The sequence below is a fragment of the Scyliorhinus torazame genome, chromosome 9 (assembly GCF_047496885.1).
Source record: "Scyliorhinus torazame isolate Kashiwa2021f chromosome 9, sScyTor2.1, whole genome shotgun sequence".
In the NCBI taxonomy this organism is placed as follows: Eukaryota; Metazoa; Chordata; class Chondrichthyes; order Carcharhiniformes; family Scyliorhinidae; genus Scyliorhinus; species Scyliorhinus torazame.
Window position 1 is genome coordinate 54,100,696 of NC_092715.1, and position 22,162 is coordinate 54,122,857.

The 22,162-nt window shown below is 54.8% G+C and overlaps 2 protein-coding genes across 26 annotated transcripts in view; both read right to left on the bottom strand.

Moving 5' to 3' along the window:
* Window positions 1-22,162, bottom strand: part of LOC140429207 (sorbin and SH3 domain-containing protein 2-like) — a 1,121,994-nt gene that overhangs the window by 462,763 nt on the left and 637,069 nt on the right. The window lies entirely within an intron of this gene.
* LOC140429208 (uncharacterized) overlaps window positions 1-22,162 on the bottom strand; it is a 298,619-nt gene that overhangs the window by 72,618 nt on the left and 203,839 nt on the right. The window contains exon 24 of the mRNA XM_072515922.1: window positions 15,463-15,569. Within this exon, the coding sequence (XP_072372023.1) occupies window positions 15,463-15,569 (107 nt within the window). The remainder of the gene's footprint in view (window positions 1-15,462; window positions 15,570-22,162) is intronic.

Consider the following 22,162-nt stretch of genomic DNA (forward strand, 5'->3'; position numbering starts at 1 on the left):
CCCATTGACTATGTGGGCTGTACTCCCAGTGACTATGGGGCCTGTGCTCCCAGTGACTGTGGACTTTCGCTCCCAGAGACTATGGGCCTGCGCTCCCAGTGACTATGGGGGCCTATGCTCCCAGTGACTATGGGGGCTGTGCTGCCCATGACTATGGGGCCTGTGCTCCCAGTGGCTATGGAACCTGTTCTCCCAGTGACTATGGGGCCTGTGCTCCCAGTGACGAGGGGGCCTGTGCTCCCAGTGACTATGGGTCTGTGCTCCCAGCGACTCTGGGTCTGTGCTCCCAGTGATTAAGTGGCTGTGCTCCCAGTGACTATGGACCTGTGCTCCCAGTGACTATGCGGCCTGTGCTCCCAGTGACTATCGGCCTGTGCTCCCAGTGACTATGGGAGCTGTGCTCCCAGTGACTTTGGGCCTATGCTCCCAGTGACTACGGGCCTGTGCTCCCATTGACTATGGGCCTGTGCTCCCATTGACTATGGGCCTGTGCTCCCAGTGACTGTGGGCCTGTCCTCCCAGTGACTATGGGACTGTGCTCCCAGTGACTGTGGGCCTATGCTCTCAGTGACTATGGGCCAGTGCTCCCAGTGACAATGGGCCTGTGCTCCCAGTGACTATGGGGGCTGTGCACCCAGCGACTATTGGGGCTGTGCATCCAGTGACTATGGGGGCTGCGCTCCCAGTGACTGTGGGCCTGTCCTCCCAGTGACTATGGGACTGTGCTCCCAGTGATGAAGTGGCTGTGCTCCCAGTGACTATGGACCTGTGCTCCCAGTGACTATGCGGCTTGTGCTCCCAGTGACTATCGGCCTGTGCTCCCAGTGACTACGGGCCTGTGCTCCCATTGACTATGGGCCTGTGCTCCCATTGACTATGGGCCTGTGCTCCCAGTGACTGTGGGCCTGTCCTCCCAGTGACTATGGGACTGTGCTCCCAGTGACTGTGGGCCTATGCTCTCAGTGACTATGGGCCAGTGCTCCCAGTGACAATGGGCCTGTGCTCCCAGTGACTATGGGGGCTGTGCACCCAGCGACTATTGGGGCTGTGCATCCAGTGACTATGGGGGCTGCGCTCACAGTGACTCTGGGGGCTGTGCTCACAGTGTCTATGGGGGCTGTGCTCACAGCGACAATGTGCCTGTGCTCCCAGTGACTATCGAGGCTTTGCTCCAATTGACTGTGGATCTGTGCTCACAGTGACTATGGGGGCAGTGCTACCAGTGACTACGGGCCTGTGCTCCCAGTGACTATGGGCTTGTGCTCCCAGTGACTACGGGCCTGTGCTCCCAGTGACTATGCAGGCTTTGCTCCCAGTGACTATGGGTCTGTGCTCCCAGTGACTTTGGGTCTGTGCTCCCAGTGACTTTGGGTCTGTGCTCCCAGTGACTATGGGTCTGTGCTCCCAGTGACGATGTGTCTTTGCTCCCAGTGACTATGGACCTGTGCTCCCAGTGACTATGGGGGCTGTGCTCCCAGAGACTATGGGCCTGTGCTCCCAGTGACTATGGGCCTGTACTCCCAGTGACTATGTGGGCTGTGCTCCCAGTGACTATCGGCCTGTGCTCCCAGTGACTATGGGCCTGTGCTCCCAGTTACTCTGGACTATGCTCCCAGTGACTATGGGCCTGTGCTCCCAGTGACTATGGCCCTGTGCTCCCAGCATCTATGGGCCTGTGCTCCCAGTGACTATGGGCCTGTGCTCCCAGTGACTATGGGCCTGTGCTCCCCGTGACTATGCGGGCTGTGCTCCCATTGACTATATGGGCTGTACTCCCAGTGACTATGGGGCCTGTGCTCCCAGTGACTATGGACTTTCGCTCCCAGAGACTATGGGCCTGCGCTCCCAGTGACTATGGGGCCCTATGCTCCCAGTGACTATGGGGGCTGTGCTGCCCATGACTATGGGGCCTGTGCTCCCAGTGGCTATGGGCCTGTGCTCCCAGTGACTATGGACTTGTGCTCCCTGTGACTATGGGACCTGTTCTCCCAGTGACTATGGGGCCTGTGCTCCCAGTGACTATGGGGCCTGTGCTCCCAGTGACTAGGGGGCCTGTGCTCCCAGTGATGATGTGGCTGTGCTCCCAGTGACTATGGACCTGTGCTCCCAGTGACTATGGGGGCTGTGCTCCCAGTGACTATGGGCCTGTGCTCCCAGTGACTTTGGGTCTGTGCTCCCAGTGACTATGGGTCTGTGCTCCCAGTGACGATGTGTCTTTGCTCCCAGTGACTATGGACCTGTGCTCCCAGTGACTATGGGGGCTGTGCTCCCAGAGACTATGGGCCTATGCTCCCAGTGACTATGGGCCTGTACTCCCAGTGACTATGTGGGCTGTGCTCCCAGTTACTATCGGCCTGTGCTCCCAGTGACTATGGGCCTGTGCTCCCAGTTACTATGGACTATGCTCCCAGTGACTATGGGTCTGTGCTCCCAGTGACTATGGGCCTGTGCTCCCAGTGATGATGTGGCTGTGCTCCCAGTGACTATGGGCTTGTGCTCCCAGTGACTACGGGCCTGTGCTCCCAGTGACTATGCAGGCTTTGCTCCCAGTGACTATGGGTCTGTGCTCCCAGTGACTTTGGGTCTGTGCTCCCAGTGACTATGGGTCTGTGCTCCCAGTGACGATGTGTCTTTGCTCCCAGTGACTATGGACCTGTGCTCCCAGTGACTATGGGGGCTGTGCTCCCAGAGACTATGTGCCTGTGCTCCCAGTGACTATGGGCCTGTACTCCCAGTGACTATGTGGGCTGTGCTCCCAGTGACTATCGGCCTGTGCTCCCAGTGACTATGGGCCTGTGCTCCCAGTTACTATGGACTATGCTCCCAGTGACTATGGGCCTGTGCTCCCAGTGACTATGGCCCTGTGCTCCCAGCATCTATGGGCCTGTGCTCCCAGTGACTATGGGCCTGTGCTCCCAGTGACTATGGGCCTGTGCTCCCCTTGACTATGCGGGCTGTGCTCCCATTGACTATGTGGGCTGTACTCCCAGTGACTATGGGGCCTGTGCTCCCAGTGACTATGGACTTTCGCTCCCAGAGACTATGGGCCTGCGCTCCCAGTGACTATGGGGGCCTATGCTCCCAGTGACTATGGGGGCTGTGCTGCCCATGACTATGGGGCCTGCGCTCCCAGTGGCTATGGGCCTGTGCTCCCAGTGACTATGGTGCCTGTGCTCCCAGTGACTATGGGACCTGTTCTCCCAGTGACTATGGGGCCTGTGCTCCCAGTGACGAGGGGGCCTGTGCTCCCAGTGACGAGGGGGCCTGTGCTCCCAGCGACTATGGGTCTGTGCTCCCAGTGATGAAGTGGCTGTGCTCCCAGTGACTATGGACCTGTGCTCCCAGTGACTATGCGGCCTGTGCTCCCAGTGACAATCGGCCTGTGCTCCCAGTGACTATGAGGGCTGTGCTCCCAGTGACTATGGGCCTGTGCTCCCAGTGACTTTGGGTCTGTGCTCCCAGTGACTATGGGTCTGTGCTCCCAGTGACGATGTGTCTTTGCTCCCAGTGACTATGGACCTGTGCTCCCAGTGACTATGGGGGCTGTGCTCCCAGAGACTATGGGCCTATGCTCCCAGTGACTATGGGCCTGTACTCCCAGTGACTATGTGGGCTGTGCTCCCAGTTACTATCGGCCTGTGCTCCCAGTGACTATGGGCCTGTGCTCCCAGTTACTATGGACTATGCTCCCAGTGACTATGGGTCTGTGCTCCCAGTGACTATGGGCCTGTGCTCCCAGTGATGATGTGGCTGTGCTCCCAGTGACTATGGGCTTGTGCTCCCAGTGACTACGGGCCTGTGCTCCCAGTGACTATGCAGGCTTTGCTCCCAGTGACTATGGGTCTGTGCTCCCAGTGACTTTGGGTCTGTGCTCCCAGTGACTATGGGTCTGTGCTCCCAGTGACGATGTGTCTTTGCTCCCAGTGACTATGGACCTGTGCTCCCAGTGACTATGGGGGCTGTGCTCCCAGAGACTATGTGCCTGTGCTCCCAGTGACTATGGGCCTGTACTCCCAGTGACAATGTGGGCTGTTCTCCCAGTGACTATCGGCCTGTGCTCCCAGTGACTATGGGCCTGTGCTCCCAGTTACTATGGACTATGCTCCCAGTGACTATGGGCCTGTGCTCCCAGTGACTATGGCCCTGTGCTCGCAGCATCTATGGGCCTGTGCTCCCAGTGACTATGGGCCTGTGCTCCCAGTGACTATGGGCCTGTGCTCCCCGTGACTATGCGGGCTGTGCTCCCATTGACTATGTGGGCTGTACTCCCAGTGACTATGGGGCCTGTGCTCCCAGTGACTATGGACTTTCGCTCCCAGAGACTATGGGCCTGCGCTCCCAGTGACTATGGGGGCCTATGCTCCCAGTGACTATGGGGGCTGTGCTGCCCATGACTATGGGGCCTGTGCTCCCAGTGGCTATGGGCCTGTGCTCCCAGTGACTATGGTGCCTGTGCTCCCAGTGACTATGGGACCTGTTCTCCCAGTGACTATGGGGCCTGTGCTCCCAGTGACGAGGGGGCCTGTGCTCCCAGTGACTATGGGTCTGTGCTCCCAGCGACTATGGGTCTGTGCTCCCAGTGATGAAGTGGCTGTGCTCCCAGTGACTATGGACCTGTGCTCCCAGTGACTATGCGGCCTGTGCTCCCAGTGACTATCGGCCTGTGCTCCCAGTGACTATGGGAGCTGTGCTCCCAGTGACTTTGGGCCTATGCTCCCAGTGACTACGGGCCTGTGCTCCCATTGACTATGGGCCTGTGCTCCCATTGACTATGGGCCTGTGCTCCCAGTGACTGTGGGCCTGTCCTCCCAGTGACTATGGGACTGTGCTCCCAGTGACTGTGGGCCTATGCTCTCAGTGACTATGGGCCAGTGCTCCCAGTGACAATGGGCCTGTGCTCCCAGTGACTATGGGGGCTGTGCACCCAGCGACTATTGGGGCTGTGCATCCAGTGACTATGGGGGCTGCGCTCACAGTGACTCTGGGGGCTGTGCTCACAGTGAGTATGGGGGCTGTGCTCCCAGCGACAATGTGCCTGTGCTCCCAGTGACTATCGAGGCTTTGCTCCAATTGACTGTGGATCTGTGCTCACAGTGACTATGGGGGCAGTGCTACCAGTGACTATCAGCCTGTGCTCCCAGTGACTATGGGCCTGTGCTCCCAGTGACTATGGGCTTGTGCTCCCAGTGACTACGGGCCTGTGCTCCCAGTGACTATGCAGGCTTTGCTCCCAGTGACTAAGGGTCTGTGCTCCCAGTGACTTTGGGTCTGTGCTCCCAGTGACTATGGGTCTGTGCTCCCAGTGACGATGTGTCTTTGCTCCCAGTGACTACGGACCTGTGCTCCCAGTGACTATGGGGGCTGTGCTCCCAGAGACTATGGGCCTGTGCTCCCAGTGACTATGGGCCTGTACTCCCAGTGACTATGTGGGCTGTGCTCCCAGTGACTATCGGCCTGTGCTCCCAGTGACTATGGGCCTGTGCTCCCAGTTACTATGGACTGTGCTCCCAGTGACTATGGGCCTGTGCTCCCAGTGACTATGGCCCTGTGCTCCCAGCATCTATGGGCCTGTGCTCCCAGTGACTATGGGCCTGTGCTCCCAGTGACTATGGGCCTGTGCTCCCCGTGACTATGCGGGCTGTGCTCCCATTGACTATGTGGGCTGTACTCCCAGTGACTATGGGGCCTGTGCTCCCAGTGACTATGGACTTTCGCTCCCAGAGACTATGGGCCTGCGCTCCCAGTGACTATGGGGCCCTATGCTCCCAGTGACTATGGGGGCTGTGCTGCCCATGACTATGGGGCCTGTGCTCCCAGTGGCTATGGGCCTGTGCTCCCAGTGACTATGGACTTGTGCTCCCTGTGACTATGGGACCTGTTCTCCCAGTGACTATGGGGCCTGTGCTCCCAGTGACTATGTGGCCTGTGCTCCCAGTGACTAGGGGGCCTGTGCTCCCAGCGACTATGGGTCTGTGCTCCCAGTGATGATGTGGCTGTGCTCCCAGTTACTATGGACCTGTGCTCCCAGTGACTATGGGGGCTGTGCTCCCAGTGACTATGGGCCTGTGCTCCCAGTGACTTTGGGTCTGTGCTCCCAGTGACTATGGGTCTGTGCTCCCAGTGACGATGTGTCTTTGCTCCCAGTGACTATGGACCTGTGCTCCCAGTGACTATGGGGGCTGTGCTCCCAGAGACTATGGACCTATGCTCCATGTGACTATGGGCCTGTACTCCCAGTGACTATGTGGGCTGTGCTCCCAGTTACTATCGGCCTGTGCTCCCAGTGACTATGGGCCTGTGCTCCCAGTTACTATGGACTATGCTCCCAGTGACTATGGGCCTGTGCTCCCAGTGACTATGGGCCTGTGCTCCCAGCATCTATGTGCCTGTGCTCCCAGTGACTATGGGCCTGTGCTCCCAGTGACTATGGGCCTGTGCTCCCCGTGACTATGCGGGCTGTGCTCCCATTGACTATGCGGGCTGTACTCCCAGTGACTATGGGGCCTGTGCTCCCAGTGACTATGGACTTTCGCTCCCAGAGACTATGGGCCTGCGCTCCCAGTGACTATGGGGGCCTATGCTCCCAGTGACTATGGGGGCTGTGCTGCCCATGACTATGGGGGCTGTGCTGCCAGTGACTATGGGCCTGTGCTGCCAGTGACTATGAGCCTGTGCTCCCAGTGATTATGGGCCTGTGCTACAAGTGACTATGCGGGCTGTACTCGCAGTGACTATGTGGGCTGTGCTCCCAGTGACTATGGGGCCTGTGCTCACAGTGATTATGGGCCTGTGCTACCAGTGACCAGGGGCCTGTGCTCCCAGTAACTAAGGGCCTGTGCTACCAGTGACAATGCGGGCTATGCTCTCAGTGACTCTGGGGCCTGTGCTCCCAGTGACTATGGGCCTGTGCTCCCAGTGACTATGGGCCTGTGCTCTCAGTGACTATGGGCCTGTGCTCCCAATGACTATGGGGCCTGTGCTCCCAGTAGCTAGGGGCCTGTGCTCCCAGTGACTATGGACTTGTGCTCCCTGTGACTATGGGGCCTCTTCTCCCTGTGACTATGTGCTTGTGCTCCCAGTGACTATGGGCCTGTGCTCCCAGTGACTATGGGGCCTGTGCTCCCAGTGACTATGGGCCTGTGCTCCCAGTGACTATGGGGGCTGTGCTCCCAGTGACTATGGTGCCTGTGCTCCCAGTGACTAATGGACCTGTTCTCCCAGTGACTATGGGGCCTGTCCTCTCAGTGACTATGGGGCCTGTGCTCCCAGTGACGAGGGGGCCTGTGCTCCCAGTGACTATGGGTCTGTGCTCCCAGCGACTTTGGGTCTGTGCTCCCAGCGACTTTGGGTCTGTGCTCCCAGTGACTATGGGTCTGTGCTCCCAGTGACTATGAGCCTGTGCTCCCAGTGATGATGTGGCTGTGCTCCCAGTGACTATGGACCTGTGCTCCCAGTGACTATGGGGGCTGTGCTCCCAGTGACTATGGGCCAGTGCTCCCGTGACTATGTGCCTGTGCTCCCAGTGACTATGGGCCTGTGATCCCAGTGACTATGGGCCTGTGCTCCCAATGACTATGGGCCTGTGCTCACAGTGACTATGGCCCTGTGCTCCCAATGACTATGGGCCTGTGCTCCCAGTGACTATGGGCCTGTACTCCCAGTGACTATGTAGGCTTTGCTCCCAATGACAATGGGCCTGTGCTCCCAGTGACTATGGGCCTGTGTTCCCAGTGACTATGGGCCTGTGCTCCCAGTAATGAAGCTCCCCGTGACTATGGCCTGTGCTCCCAGTGACTAAGGGTCTGTGCACCCAGTGACTATGGGCCTGTGCTCCCAGTGACTATGGGCCTGTCCTCTCAGTGACTATGGGACTGTGCCCCAGTGACTATGGGGGCTGTGCACCCAGTGAATATTGGGGCTGTGCACCCAGTGACTTTTAAGGGCTGTGCTCCCAGTGACTATGGGGGCTGTGCTCCCAGTGACTATGGTGCCTGTGCTCCCAGTGACTATGGGACCTGTTCTCCCAGTGACTATGAGGCCTGTCCTCTCAGTGACTATGGGGCCTGTGCTCCCAGTGACTAGGGGGCCTGTGCTCCTAGTGACTATGGGTCTGTGCTCCCAGCGACTTTGGGTCTGTGCTCCCAGCAACTATGGGTCTGTGCTCCCAGTGACTATGGGCCTGTGCTCCCAGTGATGATGTGGCTGTGCTCCCAGTGACTATGGACCTGTGCTCCCGTGACTATGGGCCTGTGCTCCCAGTGACTATGGGCCTGTGCTCCCAATGACTATGGGCCTGTGCTCACAGTGACTATGGCCCTGTGCTCCCAATGACTATGGGCCTGTGCTCCCAGTGACTATGGGCCTGTGCTCACAGTGACTATGGGGGCAGTGCTACCAGTGACTATGGGCCTGTACTCCCAGTGACTATGTAGGATTTGCTCCCAATGACAATGGGCCTGTGCTCCCAGTGACTATGGGCCTGTGTTCCCAGTGACTATGGGCCTGTGCTCCCAGTAATGAAGCTCCCCGTGACTATGGCCTGTGCTCCCAGTGACTAAGGGTCTGTGCACCCAGTGACTATGGGCCTGTGCTCCCAGTGACTATGGGCCTGTCCTCTCAGTGACTATGGGACTGTGCCCCAGTGACTATGGGGGCTGTGCACCCAGTGAATATTGGGGCTGTGCACCCAGTGACTTTTAAGGGCTGTGCTCACAGTGACTATGGGGGCTGTGCTCACAGTGACTATGGGCCTGTGCTCCCAACGACTATGTGCCTGTGGTACCAGTGACTATAGGGGCTTTGCTCCAATTGACTGTGGATCTGTGCTCCCAGTGACTATGCGGCCTGTGCTCCCAGTGACTATCGGCCTGTGCTCCCAGTAACTATGGGCCTGTGCTCCCAGTGACTATGGGCCTGTGCTACCAGTGACTATGGGCCTGTGCTCCCAGTGACTATGGGCCCGTGCTCCCAGTGACTATGGGCCTGTGCTCCCAGCGTCAATGGGCCTGCGCTACCAGTGACTATGGGCCTGTGCTCCCAGTGACTATGGGCCTGTGCTCCCAGTGCCTATTGGCCTGTGCTCCAGTGACTATGGGCCTATGCTCCAAGTGACTATGGGCCTGTGCTCCCAGTGACTATGGGACTGTGCTCCCAGTGACTATGGGCCTGTGCTCCCAGTGACTATGTGCCTGTGCTCCCAGTGACTATGGGCCTGTGCTCTCAAAGACTATGGGCCTGTCCTCCCAGTGACTATGGGACTGTGCTCCCAGTGACTATGGGCCTATGCTCCCAGTGACTATGGGCCAGTGCTCCCGTGACTATGGGCCTGTGCTCCCAGCGACTATGTGCCTGTGCTAACAGTGACTATCGGGGCTTTGCTCCAAATGACTATGGGCCTGTGCTCCCAGTGACTGTGGGCCTGTCCTCCCAGTGACTATCGGCCTGTGCTCCCAGTGACTATGGGCCTATGCTCCCAGTGACTATGGGCCAGTGCTCCCAGTGACAATGGGCCTGTACTCCCAGTGACTATGGGGGCTGTGCACCCAGCGACTATTGGGGTTGTGCACCCATTGACTATGGGGGCTGTGCTCCCAGTGACTATGGGCCTGTGCTCTCAGTGACTATGGGCCTGTGCTCCCAATGACTATGGGGCCTGTGCTCCCAGTAGCTAGGGGCCTGTGCTCCCAGTGACTATGGACTTGTGCTCCCTGTGACTATGGGGCCTCTTCTCCCTGTGACTATGTGCTTGTGCTCCCAGTGACTCTGGGCCTGTGCTCCCAGTGACTATGGGGCCTGTGCTCCCAGTGACTATGGGCCTGTGCTCCCAGTGACTATGGGGGCTGTGCTCCCAGTGACTATGGTGCCTGTGCTCCCAGTGACTATGGGACCTGTTCTCCCAGTGACTATGGGGCCTGTCCTCTCAGTGACTATGGGGCCTGTGCTCCCAGTGACGAGGGGGCCTGTGCTCCCAGTGACTATGGGTCTGTGCTCCCAGCGACTTTGGGTCTGTGCTCCCAGTGACTATGGGTCTGTGCTCCCAGTGACTATGGGCCTGTGCTCCCAGTGATGATGTGGCTGTGCTCCCAGTGACTATGGACCTGGGCTCCCAGTGACTATGGGGGCTGTGCTCCCAGTGACTATGGGCCAGTGCTCCCGTGACTATGTGCCTGTGCTCCCAGTGACTATGGGCCTGTGCTCCCAGTGACTATGGGCCTGTGCTCCCAATGACTATGGGCCTGTGCTCACAGTGACTATGGCCCTGTGCTCCCAATGACTATGGGCCTGTGCTCCCAGTGACTATGGGCCTGTACTCCCAGTGACTATGTAGGCTTTGCTCCCAATGACAATGGGCCTGTGCTCCCAGTGACTATGGGCCTGTGTTCCCAGTGACTATGGGCCTGTGCTCCCAGTAATGAAGCTCCCCGTGACTATGGCCTGTGCTCCCAGTGACTAAGGGTCTGTGCACCCAGTGACTATGGGCCTGTGCTCCCAGTGACTATGGGCCTGTCCTCTCAGTGACTATGGGACTGTGCCCCAGTGACTATGGGGGCTGTGCACCCAGTGACTTTTAAGGGCTGTGCTCCCAGTGACTATGGGGGCTGTGCTCCCAGTGACTATGGTGCCTGTGCTCCCAGTGACTATGGGACCTGTTCTCCCAGTGACTATGGGGCCTGTCCTCTCAGTGACTATGGGGCCTGTGCTCCCAGTGACTAGGGGGCCTGTGCTCCCAGTGACTATGGGTCTGTGCTCCCAGCGACTTTGGGTCTGTGCTCCCAGCGACTATGGGTCTGTGCTCCCAGTGACTATGGGCCTGTGCTCCCAGTGATGATGTGGCTGTGCTCCCAGTGACTATGGACCTGTGCTCCCGTGACTATGGGCCTGTGCTCCCAGTGACTATGGGCCTGTGCTCCCAATGACTATGGGCCTGTGCTCACAGTGACTATGGCCCTGTGCTCCCAATGACTATGGGCCTGTGCTCCCAGTGACTATGGGCCTGTGCTCACAGTGACTATGGGGGCAGTGCTACCAGTGACTATGGGCCTGTACTCCCAGTGACTATGTAGGCTTTGCTCCCAATGACAATGGGCCTGTGCTCCCAGTGACTATGGGCCTGTGTTCCCAGTGACTATGGGCCTGTGCTCCCAGTAATGAAGCTCCCCGTGACTATGGCCTGTGCTCCCAGTGACTAAGGGTCTGTGCACCCAGTGACTATGGGCCTGTGCTCCCAGTGACTATGGGCCTGTCCTCTCAGTGACTATGGGACTGTGCCCCAGTGACTATGGGGGCTGTGCACCCAGTGAATATTGGGGCTGTGCACCCAGTGACTTTTAAGGGCTGTGCTCACAGTGACTATGGGGGCTGTGCTCACAGTGACTATGGGCCTGTGCTCCCAACGACTATGTGCCTGTGGTACCAGTGACTATAGGGGCTTTGCTCCAATTGACTGTGGATCTGTGCTCCCAGTGACTATGCGGCCTGTGCTCCCAGTGACTATCGGCCTGTGCTCCCAGTAACTATGGGCCTGTGCTCCCAGTGACTATGGGCCTGTGCTACCAGTGACTATGGGCCTGTGCTCCCAGTGACTATGGGCCCGTGCTCCCAGTGACTATGGGCCTGTGCTCCCAGCGTCTATGGGCCTGCGCTACCAGTGACTATGGGCCTGTGCTCCCAGTGACTATGGGCATGTGATCCCAGTGCCTATTGGCCTGTGCTCCAGTGACTATGGGCCTATGCTCCAAGTGACTATGGGCCTGTGCTCCCAGTGACTATGGGACTGTGCTCCCAGTGACTATGGGCCTGTGCTCCCAGTGACTATGGGCCTGTGCTCCCAGTGACTATGTGCCTGTGCACCCAGTGACTATGGGCCTGTGCTCTCAAAGACTATGGGCCTGTCCTCCCAGTGACTATGGGACTGTGCTCCCAGTGACTATGGGCCTATGCTCCCAGTGACTATGGGCCTGTGCTCCCAGCGACTATGTGCCTGTGCTAACAGTGACTATCGGGGCTTTGCTCCAATTGACTATGGGCCTGTGCTCCCAGTGACTGTGGGCCTGTCCTCCCAGTGACTATCGGCCTGTGCTCCCAGTGACTATGGGCCTATGCTCCCAGTGACTATGGGCCAGTGCTCCCAGTGACAATGGGCCTGTACTCCCAGTGACTATGGGGGCTGTGCACCCAGCGACTATTGGGGTTGTGCACCCAGTGACTATGGGGGCTGTGCTCACAGTGACTCTGGGGGCTGTGCTCACAGTGACTATGGGCCTGTGCTCCCAGCGACTATGTGCCTGTGCTCCCAGTGACTATCGGGGCTTTGCTCCAATTGACTATGGATCTGTGCTCACAGTGACTATGGGGGCAGTGCTACCAGTGACTATCAGCCTGTGCTCCCAGTGACTATGGGAGCTGTGCTCCAAGTGACTATGGGCCTGTGCTCCCAGTGACTATGGGCTTGTGCTCCCAGTGACTACGAGCCTGTGCTTTACGTGAGTTTGGGTCTGTGCTCCCAGTGACTATGGGTCTGTGCTCCCAGTGACTATGGGCCTGTACTCCCAGTGACTATGTGGGCTGTGCTCCCAGTGACTATGGGCCTGTGCTCCCAGTGACTATGGGCCTGTGCTCCCATTGACTATGGGCCTGTGCTCCCAGTGACTTTGGGCCTGTGCTCCCAGTGACTATGGGCCTGTGCTCCCAGTGACTATGGGGGAAGTGTTACCAGTGACTATGGGTCTGTACTCCCAGTGACTATGGGCCTGTGCTCCCATTGACTATGGGCCTGTGCTGACAGTGACTATGGGCCTGTGCTCCCAGTGACTTTGGGCCTGTGCTCCCAGTGACTATGGGCCTGTGCTCCCAGTGACTATGGGGGAAGTGTTACCAGTGACTATGGGTCTGTACTCCCAGTGACTATGTGGGCTGTGCTCCCAATGACAATGGGCCTGTGCTCCCAGTGACTATGGGCCTATGTTCCAAGGGACTATGGGCCTGTGCACCCAGTGATGAAGCTCCCCGTGACTATGGCCTGTGCTCCCAGTGACTATGCGGGCTGTGCTCCCATTGACTATGGGGCCTGTGCTCCCAGTGACTATGGACCTGCTCTCCCACTGACTATGGGCCTGCGCTCCCAGTGACTATGGGGGCCTGTGCTCCCAGTGACTATGGGGGCTGTGCTGCCAGTACTATGGGGGCTGTGCTGCCAGTGACTATGGGCCTGTGCTCCCAGTGATTATGGGCCTGTGCTACCAGTGACTATGCGGGCTGTACTCCCAGTGACTATGCGGGCTGTGCTCCCAGTGACTATGGGGCCTGTGCTCACAGTGATTATGGGCCTGTGCTACCAGTGACCAGGGGCCTGTGCTCCCAGTAAGTGAGGGTCTGTGCTACCAGTGACTATGGGGGCTATGCTCCCAGTGACTATGGGGCCTGTGCTCCCAGTGACTATGGGGCCTGTGCTCCCAGTGACTATGGACTTGTGCTCCCAGTGACTATGGGGCCTGTTGTCCCTGTGACTATGTGCCTGTGCTCCCAGTAACTATGGGCCTGTGCTCCCTGTGACTATGGTGCCTGTGCTCCCAGTGACTATGGGGCCTGTCTTCACAGTGACTATGGGGCCTGTGCTCCCAGTGACTAGGGGGCCTGTGCTCCCAGCGATTATGGGCCTGTGCTACAAGTGACTATGCGGGCTGTACTCCCAGTGACTATGCGGGCTGTGCTCCCAGTGACTATGGGGCCTGTGCTCACAGTGATTATGGGCCTGTGCTACCAGTGACCAGGGGCCTGTGCTCCCAGTAAGTGAGGGTCTGTGCTACCAGTGACTATGGGGGCTATCCTCCCAGTGACTATGGGGCCTGTGCTCCCAGTGACTATGGGGCCTGTGCTCCCAGTGACTATGGGGCCGCTGCTCTCAATGACTATGGGGCCTGTGCTCCCAGTGACTATGGACTTGTGCTCCCAGTGACTATGGGGCCTGTTCTCCCTGTGACTATGTGCCTGTGCTCCCAGTAACTATGGGCCTGTGCTCCCAGTGACTATGGTGACTGTGCTCCCAGTGACTATGGGGACTGTTCTCCCAGTGACTATGGGGCCTGTCTTCCCAGTGACTATGGGGCCCATGCTCCCAGTGACTATGGGCCTGTGCTCCCAGTGACTATGCGGCCTGTGCTCCCAGTGACTATGGGCCGCTGCTCCCAGTGACTATGGTGGCTGTGCTCCCAGTGACCATGGGGTCTGTGCTCCCAGTGACTATGGAGGCGGTGCACCCAGTGACTATGGGGCGGTGCTCCCAGTGACTATGGGCCTGTGCTCCCAGTGACATATGGGCCATTGCTCCCAGTGACTATGGAGCCTGTGCTCCCTGTGACTATGGGCGTGTCCTCCCAGTGACTATGGAGCCTGTGCTCTCAGTGACTATGGGCCTGTGCTCCCAGTGACTATAGGGCCTGTTCTCCCTGTGACTATGTGCCTGTGCTCCCAGTAACTATGGGCCTGTGCTCCCAGTGACTATGGTGCCTGTGCTCCCAGTGACTATGGGGCCTGTTCTCCCAGTGACTATGGGGCCTGTCCTCCCAGTGACTATGGGGCCTGTGCTCCCAGTGACTATGGGCCTGTGCTCCCAGTCACTATGCGGCCTGTGCTCCCAGTGACTATGGGCCGCTGCTCCCAGTGACTATGGCGGCTGTGCTCCCAGTGACCATGCGGCCTGTGCTCCCAGTGACTATGGAGGCGGTGCTCCCAGTGACTATGGGGCGGTGCTCCCAGTGACTATGGGCCTGTGCTCCCAGTGACATATGGGCCGTTGCTCCCAGTGACTATGAGGGCTGTGCTCCCAGTGACTATGGGCCTGTGCCCCCAGTGACCATGGAGCCTGTGCTCCCAGTGACTATGGGCGTGTGCTCCCAGTGACTATGGAGCCTGTGCTCTCAGTGACTATGGGGCTGTGCTCCCAGTGACTATAGGCCTGTGCTCCCAGTGACTATGGGCCTGTGCTCCCAGTGACTATGGAGCCTGTGCTCCCAGTGACTATGGGCTTGTGCTCCCAGTGACTATGGAGCCTGTGTTCCCAGTGACTATGGAGCCTGTGCTCCCAGTGACTATGGGGCCTGTGCTCCCAGTGACTATGGAGCCTGTGCTCCCAGTGACTATGGGGCCCCTGCTGGGAACGTGGAATTGATGGATTCCATCTTCTTGAAGTTACAGTTTTTCTTCTTCTTAATTCTTAAATCTGCTAACATCCGTCAGATATTGAGAACTTGGAATTTGCCTGATTTAACGTATTTAGTACGTTTAGGCCTCTTTTTTGATCTGGCCTCATGAGTCACTTCATCTCCTTTTGGTGAAAATGAGGATATTCACCTGCATTTTTCTCACCCTATTTTTTCCTCCATGGGTTTTAGGTTCAAAAATTAACTTTAATCTCTTAGCTCATCCCTACTCTGATTGCAGGAAGATACTTTGAAAGACACATACCAACAAACCAACCATCATCACACTTCTCCATTACATCAACAAGATCTCCTTCCTTGAGCTCCAGCTCATCCTCATTTCTCGGGTTGTAGCTGTACATGGCTTGGTACCTTTGAGAAAGTTCAGAAGAAAAAGTTTAAATTTAGCCCACCCGCACCTCTCACTTTATCTACAATTCCAAGTAAACTTAACGGAAATTCAGTACGATTAAACTAAATTGCATTATCAATCTTGAACGATCTGGGGACAGGCTATCGAAACGGCCAATGGGATTCTAGCCTATATACATTGGCGCAGAGAATAGAAACAGAAGTGATCATGAATTTTCAGAAGACAATGGTTAAGCCACAATTGCGGAACAGTGTGCAGATCTGGGAATCTCATCAGGGAACGGATAATGTAGATGTAGAAAAGGTACAGCAAGGATTTACTAAAATGATCTGGAGAATCGGCTGAGAAAAAAGGGACGTATTCATTGGAACAAGGAGGATATGTGGTCTGCAATTGCGTTTTTAAAACTATCGTGAGTTGTTTTGAGGAGAAATGTCATGAAAAATTGTTTTTTTCATTCATTCATGGGATGTGGGTGTCACTGGCTAGGCCAGCATTTATTGCCCATCCAAAATTTCACTTGAGAAGCTGGTGGTGAGCTGCCTTCTTGGACTGCAGCAGTCCATGTGGTGTAGGTATACCCACAGGGCTGTTAGGGAGGGAGTTCCACGATTTTGACCCAGCAACAGTGAAGAGACAGCAATATAGCTCCAAGTCAGGATGAGAGAGGAAACTCCAGCTAGTGGTGTTCCCATGTGTCTGCCACCCTTGTCCTAAGATGGTAGTGGTTGTGGGTTTAAAAGGTGCTGTCTAAAGACCTTTGATGAGTTCCTGCAGTGCATCTTGTAGATTGTACACTGCTGCCATTGTGCGTGGGACCCTGTGGTGGAGGCAGTGAATGTTTGTGGAAGGGGTGCCAATCAAGCAGGCTGCTTTGTCCTGGATGATGTCAAGCATCCTGAGTGTTGTTGGAGCTGCACTCATCCAGGCAAGTGGAGAGCATTCCATCACACTCCTGGCTTGTGCCTTAAAGATGGTGGACAGTCTTTGGGGAGTCAGGAGATGAGTTGCATGCTGCAGTATTCCTAATCTCTGACCTGCTCTTGTCGCCACAATATTTATATGACTAGTCCAGTTCAGTTTCTAGGCAATGGTAACTCCCAGGATATTGATAGTGGGGGATTTAGCTTGTTGGAAATGGCCATTGCCTGGGACTTGGGTGGTATGAATGTGACTTGCCACTTATCAGCCGAAGCCTGAATATTGTTCTGGTTGTGTTGCATATGAACATGGACTGCTTCAGAATCTGAGTCATCACGAATGCTGCTGAACATCGTGCAATCATCAGTGATCATCCCCACTTCTGACTTGAGGATGGAATTGAGGTCATTGATAATAATAAATAATATTAATCTTTATTGTCATAAGTAGGCTTACATTAACACTGCAATGAAGTTACCATGAAAATCCCCAGTTGTCACATTCCGGCGCCCGATCGGGTACACAGAGGGAGAATTCAGAATGTCCAATTCACCTAGCAGCACGTCTTTCGGGACATGTGGAAGGAAACCGGAGCACCCGGAGGAAACCCACTCAGACACAGGGGGAACGTGCAGACTCCGCACAGTGACCCAGGCTGGGAATCAAACCTGGGACCCTGGTGCTGTAAAGCAACAATGCTAACCACTGTGCTACCATGCTGCCCGTGCTGATGTAGCAGCTGAAGATGGTTCGGCTGAGGTCACTACCCCAAGGAAATCCTGCAGTGATGTCCTGGAACTGAGATGATTGACGGTCCTTTGTGCCAGGTATGACTCCAACCAGTGGAGAGATTTCCCCCCCGATTTCCATTGCCCCCAGGCCTCCTTGATGCCATACTTACTCGGTCAAATGCTGCCTTGATGTAAAGGCAGCTTTACATCAGTTGGTAAATCAACAACAAAGAATGTAATTTCAGGACTATCACTAAAAGGAATTTCAGACAGAAGGTTACTTAGAACCTGAAATTAATTATCGTGGGGCGGCACGGTGGCTCAGTGACTAGCACTGCTGCCTCACGGTGCTGAGGACCTGGGTTCGATCCCGGCAGTGGGGCACTGTTAGTGTGGAGTTTGCACACTCTCATGTCTGCGTGGGTATCACCCCCACAACCCAAAGATGTGCAGGGTAGGTGCATTGGCCACGTTTAATTGTCCCTTAATTGGAAAAAAAATAATTGGGCATTTTTTAAAAAATTAATTAATTATCGCAAAGATCCCTTTTACGGAGACTACATTATAATTTAAAAGGTAAATGGAGGCATATCTGCGAGCACAGATTATGAAAAGATACAGGGAAAGGAGTTAGGGTCCATTCCTGCTTATAAGTCAACATCTGTTGAGGTGTAAGGGCCACAGAGCCTCATCCTATTCTTCTACATTCCCAATGTATAAAGAAATGGATGGTACATGTGCACTCTATAACACAGGGTCCGAGTAAACGTCTCTTGTGACATTTGTGGAATTCGAACAATAAATTTGGATATCTTGGCTCTTGGTAGAGCAGAAGTGCTATTCCTGTTCTCTTTAGTTTAACAGTAACAGTGCCTTTAAGAATTCAAATAACTTCCCCATGATTTGGCAGCATTGACCCAAGGAGAATACAAGTAATAGGTCTGTTCTAGGTTCGACCTATTTGGCTGTGGAAGTAACTTCATGCTTGGAGGCAAAAAGGTTTCCATATTAACCTCAGCAGGTGAAGTGGGTAGAAATAGGAAATCCCGTTGCTGGTACTGAAACCAAACACTGGCAAGTGACTTCAAAATCACCACACAGAGGAATCATTCTCCACCAGACCTGAGAGTGGTCTCACACCCTCTGTTTGATCTGTTCCCTGAAGCGGAATTACACAATTTGCAGGCTCTTCTCTGCATTCTTCAAAGGACGTTGCATCCTCCACACAGTGAGTTGGATTCCCATCCTCGAAATGGGTAGTGGGAGTCGGGACAATTCCTGGCTTGGCCTGCCTCAGGGTAAAGTGCCCACAACGATTGGATTTTCGTTGTGGGGATGATGGGTGCAGCCTGCAGTTGGACCAGCTGATCCGGGATGAAAATTTGGAGGCAGCCACAGAGGCTGCTGGTTGCCGAGGCTGACTGTTTAAAAGGTTCACTTCAGTGCTGTGGGACTTGTTATAATAATAAGATAAAGGCCATCCAGCCCTTATAGCCCCCTCCAAACCACTGCCACCCCCACTACCCCACTCTCTGGATGCCACATCCATGCCACCTCATGTACCTTATTCACACAGCATGGTCGTTCATGCCCCATTTATCAATGTATGCCTCCCCAATTACACGCCATTGCCCCTCATTCACCCTATGCCAAGCTATATCCCCCACCCATCCTCTATTGACCCTTCATGCTGCCCATGCCAAGCTATGGCATTTCCATGACCATTCACCCACTATTCACTGCATAAAACTAATGAAGGCTCTCGTGTAAAGAAAAATTCAAAAAGAAGTTTGACTGATAACTTTCCACTTTCTTAAAAGGAAGCTTTTTACTACAGTCCATTCATAGTGTAAATCACCCAAATGATTTAAAGTTACAACAGCAGAAACTGTAAGCACTTGAAACCTCTTTATCTTGTGTCAATACTGTTATGACAAGAGCACGTCAGAGTCTGGGAATTCTGCAGAGAGTAACTCATCTCTCCTAAAGTCTGTCCACCATCTACAAGGCACAAGCGAGGAGGGGTATAGAATGCTCTCAACTTGCCTGGATGATTGCAGCTCCAACAGCACTCAAGAAGATCTGCTCTATCCAAGACAAAGCAACGTGCTTGATGGGTACCCTATTCACCACTGCAAAATGCACTGGAGAACTTGTCAAGGCTCCAACAAAAGTACCAGGTGAGGCCTGTACCAGTTCGACGGACAGGGCAGCAGATGCATGGGAACACCAACGCCTGCAAGTTCCCCTCCAACTCACACACGATCCTGACTTGAAACTATATTGTGCTACCTTCACTGTTACGGAGTCAAAATCCTGGAACCCCCCTCCCTAAAAGCACTCTGGGCGTACCTACACCACATGAACTGTAAAGGTAGCAAGAAGGTAGATCACCACCAATTTCTCAAGTGCAATTAGGAATGGGTAAAAATTGCTGACCTTCCCACAAGAATGAATAAAAAACTCCTTGCATTTATAAAGCCCTTTCACATCATCAGGATGTTCCAAAGCACTCAACAGATCAGGAGTTCTGGCTCTGTGTAAGATGGGACCTGCACAGGCCAGTCAGGTTTCATCTAAATAGAATTGGGACTGAATTTCTTATGGGGTAATTTACTACTGCTACTGGGGAGGGCTTAAATTAACTTGACATGGATGTTGGCACCAGGAGAAAATATTGGAGAGCAATACCAAGGTGCACAGAAGACTGGGAGAGATGGATAGCACGAGAGTAGGGAGTAGCAAGTTATTAGGTGGGTTCAGAGTAAGGGAGAAAGTAATAAAGTTGACATCAGGGTTACAGTGCATGGAAGTGTGGTAAACAAGATTGATAAGTTACAGGCATAGATTGCCATGTGGAATTACAATGTTGTGGCTCTAACAGAGACATGGGTCATAGAGGCAGAACTGGGTATTAAATATTCCTGCATGCAAGGTGCTCATGGAAGATAGGAAAGGAAACAAAGGTGAGGGATGGTGGTATTGATTAAGAAGGGCATTACAGTGATGGAGAGTGAGCATATCACAAAGGGGCCAAGGACAGAAGCTGGGCGAAATTCTCCATTTGGGAGACGAATAAGTGTTGACTGAATTGAGTGCGGTTCACACCCTCATTGGGGGTGCTATTTGTGGAGCAATTCAGGACATGCTGATAGGCTAAGACTCTGCAGGATGAATGCCACCCAATTCCCAGCCCAGCGGGCATTCTACCCGCAGGGGCCGGATTTAGCACCAAAGAGCCTGGCAGCTGGAGCTGTGTTAAGCGCTCCACTTACCACACACTCACTGCAACCACCAAGGTGGCTCAGAGAAGACCTGCCCCCCCGAGGTCAGGAATCTGAGGTGGACCCATGGCCCCATGCCAGTGAGTGGAGGGACACCCTCTTCCCCAGGGTGGGCCGCAGACTCAAGGCTGTCCTCCTGTACACTGCGTGGGAGGCGGTTGAGACAGCTGGTGATCCGGAGGGTTTGGGGGTCACCAATGAGTCCTCCACCCTGAGAGAGGCAGAGAACCGGGGGGGGGGGGGGCGGGGGTGTTCCGTAGGCCGTGGTGCAGGTGTCCTCTGGTTGGGGTGAGCTCTGTTGATCCCCTGCTTCCTCTGCAATGGGACAGCACTGGAGTGCCAACACCAGTTGGGCTCCTGATTAAGCTTGGCCCTTGATGATACAGCTGGGGTATGATGGTGTCCAGAGGAGCGGCCTGGGTGGGCTCCCAGACGACCAGAGGCCTTCTGAGCATTTAAAGGACACAGGCAGCACTCAGCAGTGTGAGCAGTTGAGGAGAAACTACTTCTCCCAAAAGGTTGTGAATCTGTGGAATTCGCAACTCCAGTGTGCTGGGTGGATGCTGGGACAGTGAGTAAATTTAAGGAGGAGTTAGACAGATGTTTTAATTGGTAATCGGTCGAAGGGTTATGGAGAACAGGCAGGATGGTGAAGTTAAGCTCAGGATGAGATCAGTCATTATCGAATGGCGGAGCAGAATTAATGAGCCAAATGGGCTAATTCTGCTCCTATATCTAATGAACTTACGAGCAGCCAGGAGCCTATAAGTAGCACCAAAGGGGTGCATTTAAAAGACAGATCGCAGCAAGAGCGGTCTGAGCCAGGCCACCCCGATCCCGAGGGACACACACCAAGTTCACGGACATGGCACTACGTCACTAACCGGGCATCAATCCCGCAGCAAGCCCGACAGTTTTTAACGGGTTTTCAGTGTTTTTTTTAGCCTCCCCTCCCCCTCCGCAGCATGGCGCCCAGTCCATGTTTGTAAATACTTATAGTAATTCACCCCCGCCAGACTTCCATCTGAGAGGAGTGGAGCATCACAGAAGGGTGGAGCATACTGTGTCCAACCGGCTAATCACATTTAATACCCGCAAATGCCATTTTGCATGGCGCTGCTTGCACAAGGCGTTAACCTCATTTTCGCCCCAGCGAGAAGCCAGTATGGCGCCCGAATTGGTGCTGGACGTGGACCTGGATTTAGGTTGGACGCCCAATTGTGGTTCACATTTGTAGTGTCACGAGGTGGAGAATTCTGCCCTCTATTTGGCTAGAGCCAGGAACCAAAAAAGATGTTTGGGGTAGTCTACAGATTACCAAAAAAATGGAAAGCGTGTAGAGGAACAAATTTGCAAGGAAATTACAGAAAGGTACAAACATTATAGAATAGTTATAATGTGGGACATTGATCATCTGAAAATAGACTGGAATAGTAGTTGTGAAAAGGGGAGAGTGGGAGTGTGTTCATGAACATTTTTTACAACAGTATGTTTCCAGTTCAATGAGAAGGGAAGCACTGTTGGACCTGGTTCTTGGGATAAGCTGGGCCAAGTAGATCAATTCTCTGGAGGATAACATTTAGGAGACAGTTTTAATTGTATCACAAGGTTTAGGGTGGCAATAGAAAAGGACAAAGGACTATCCATTGTAATAAT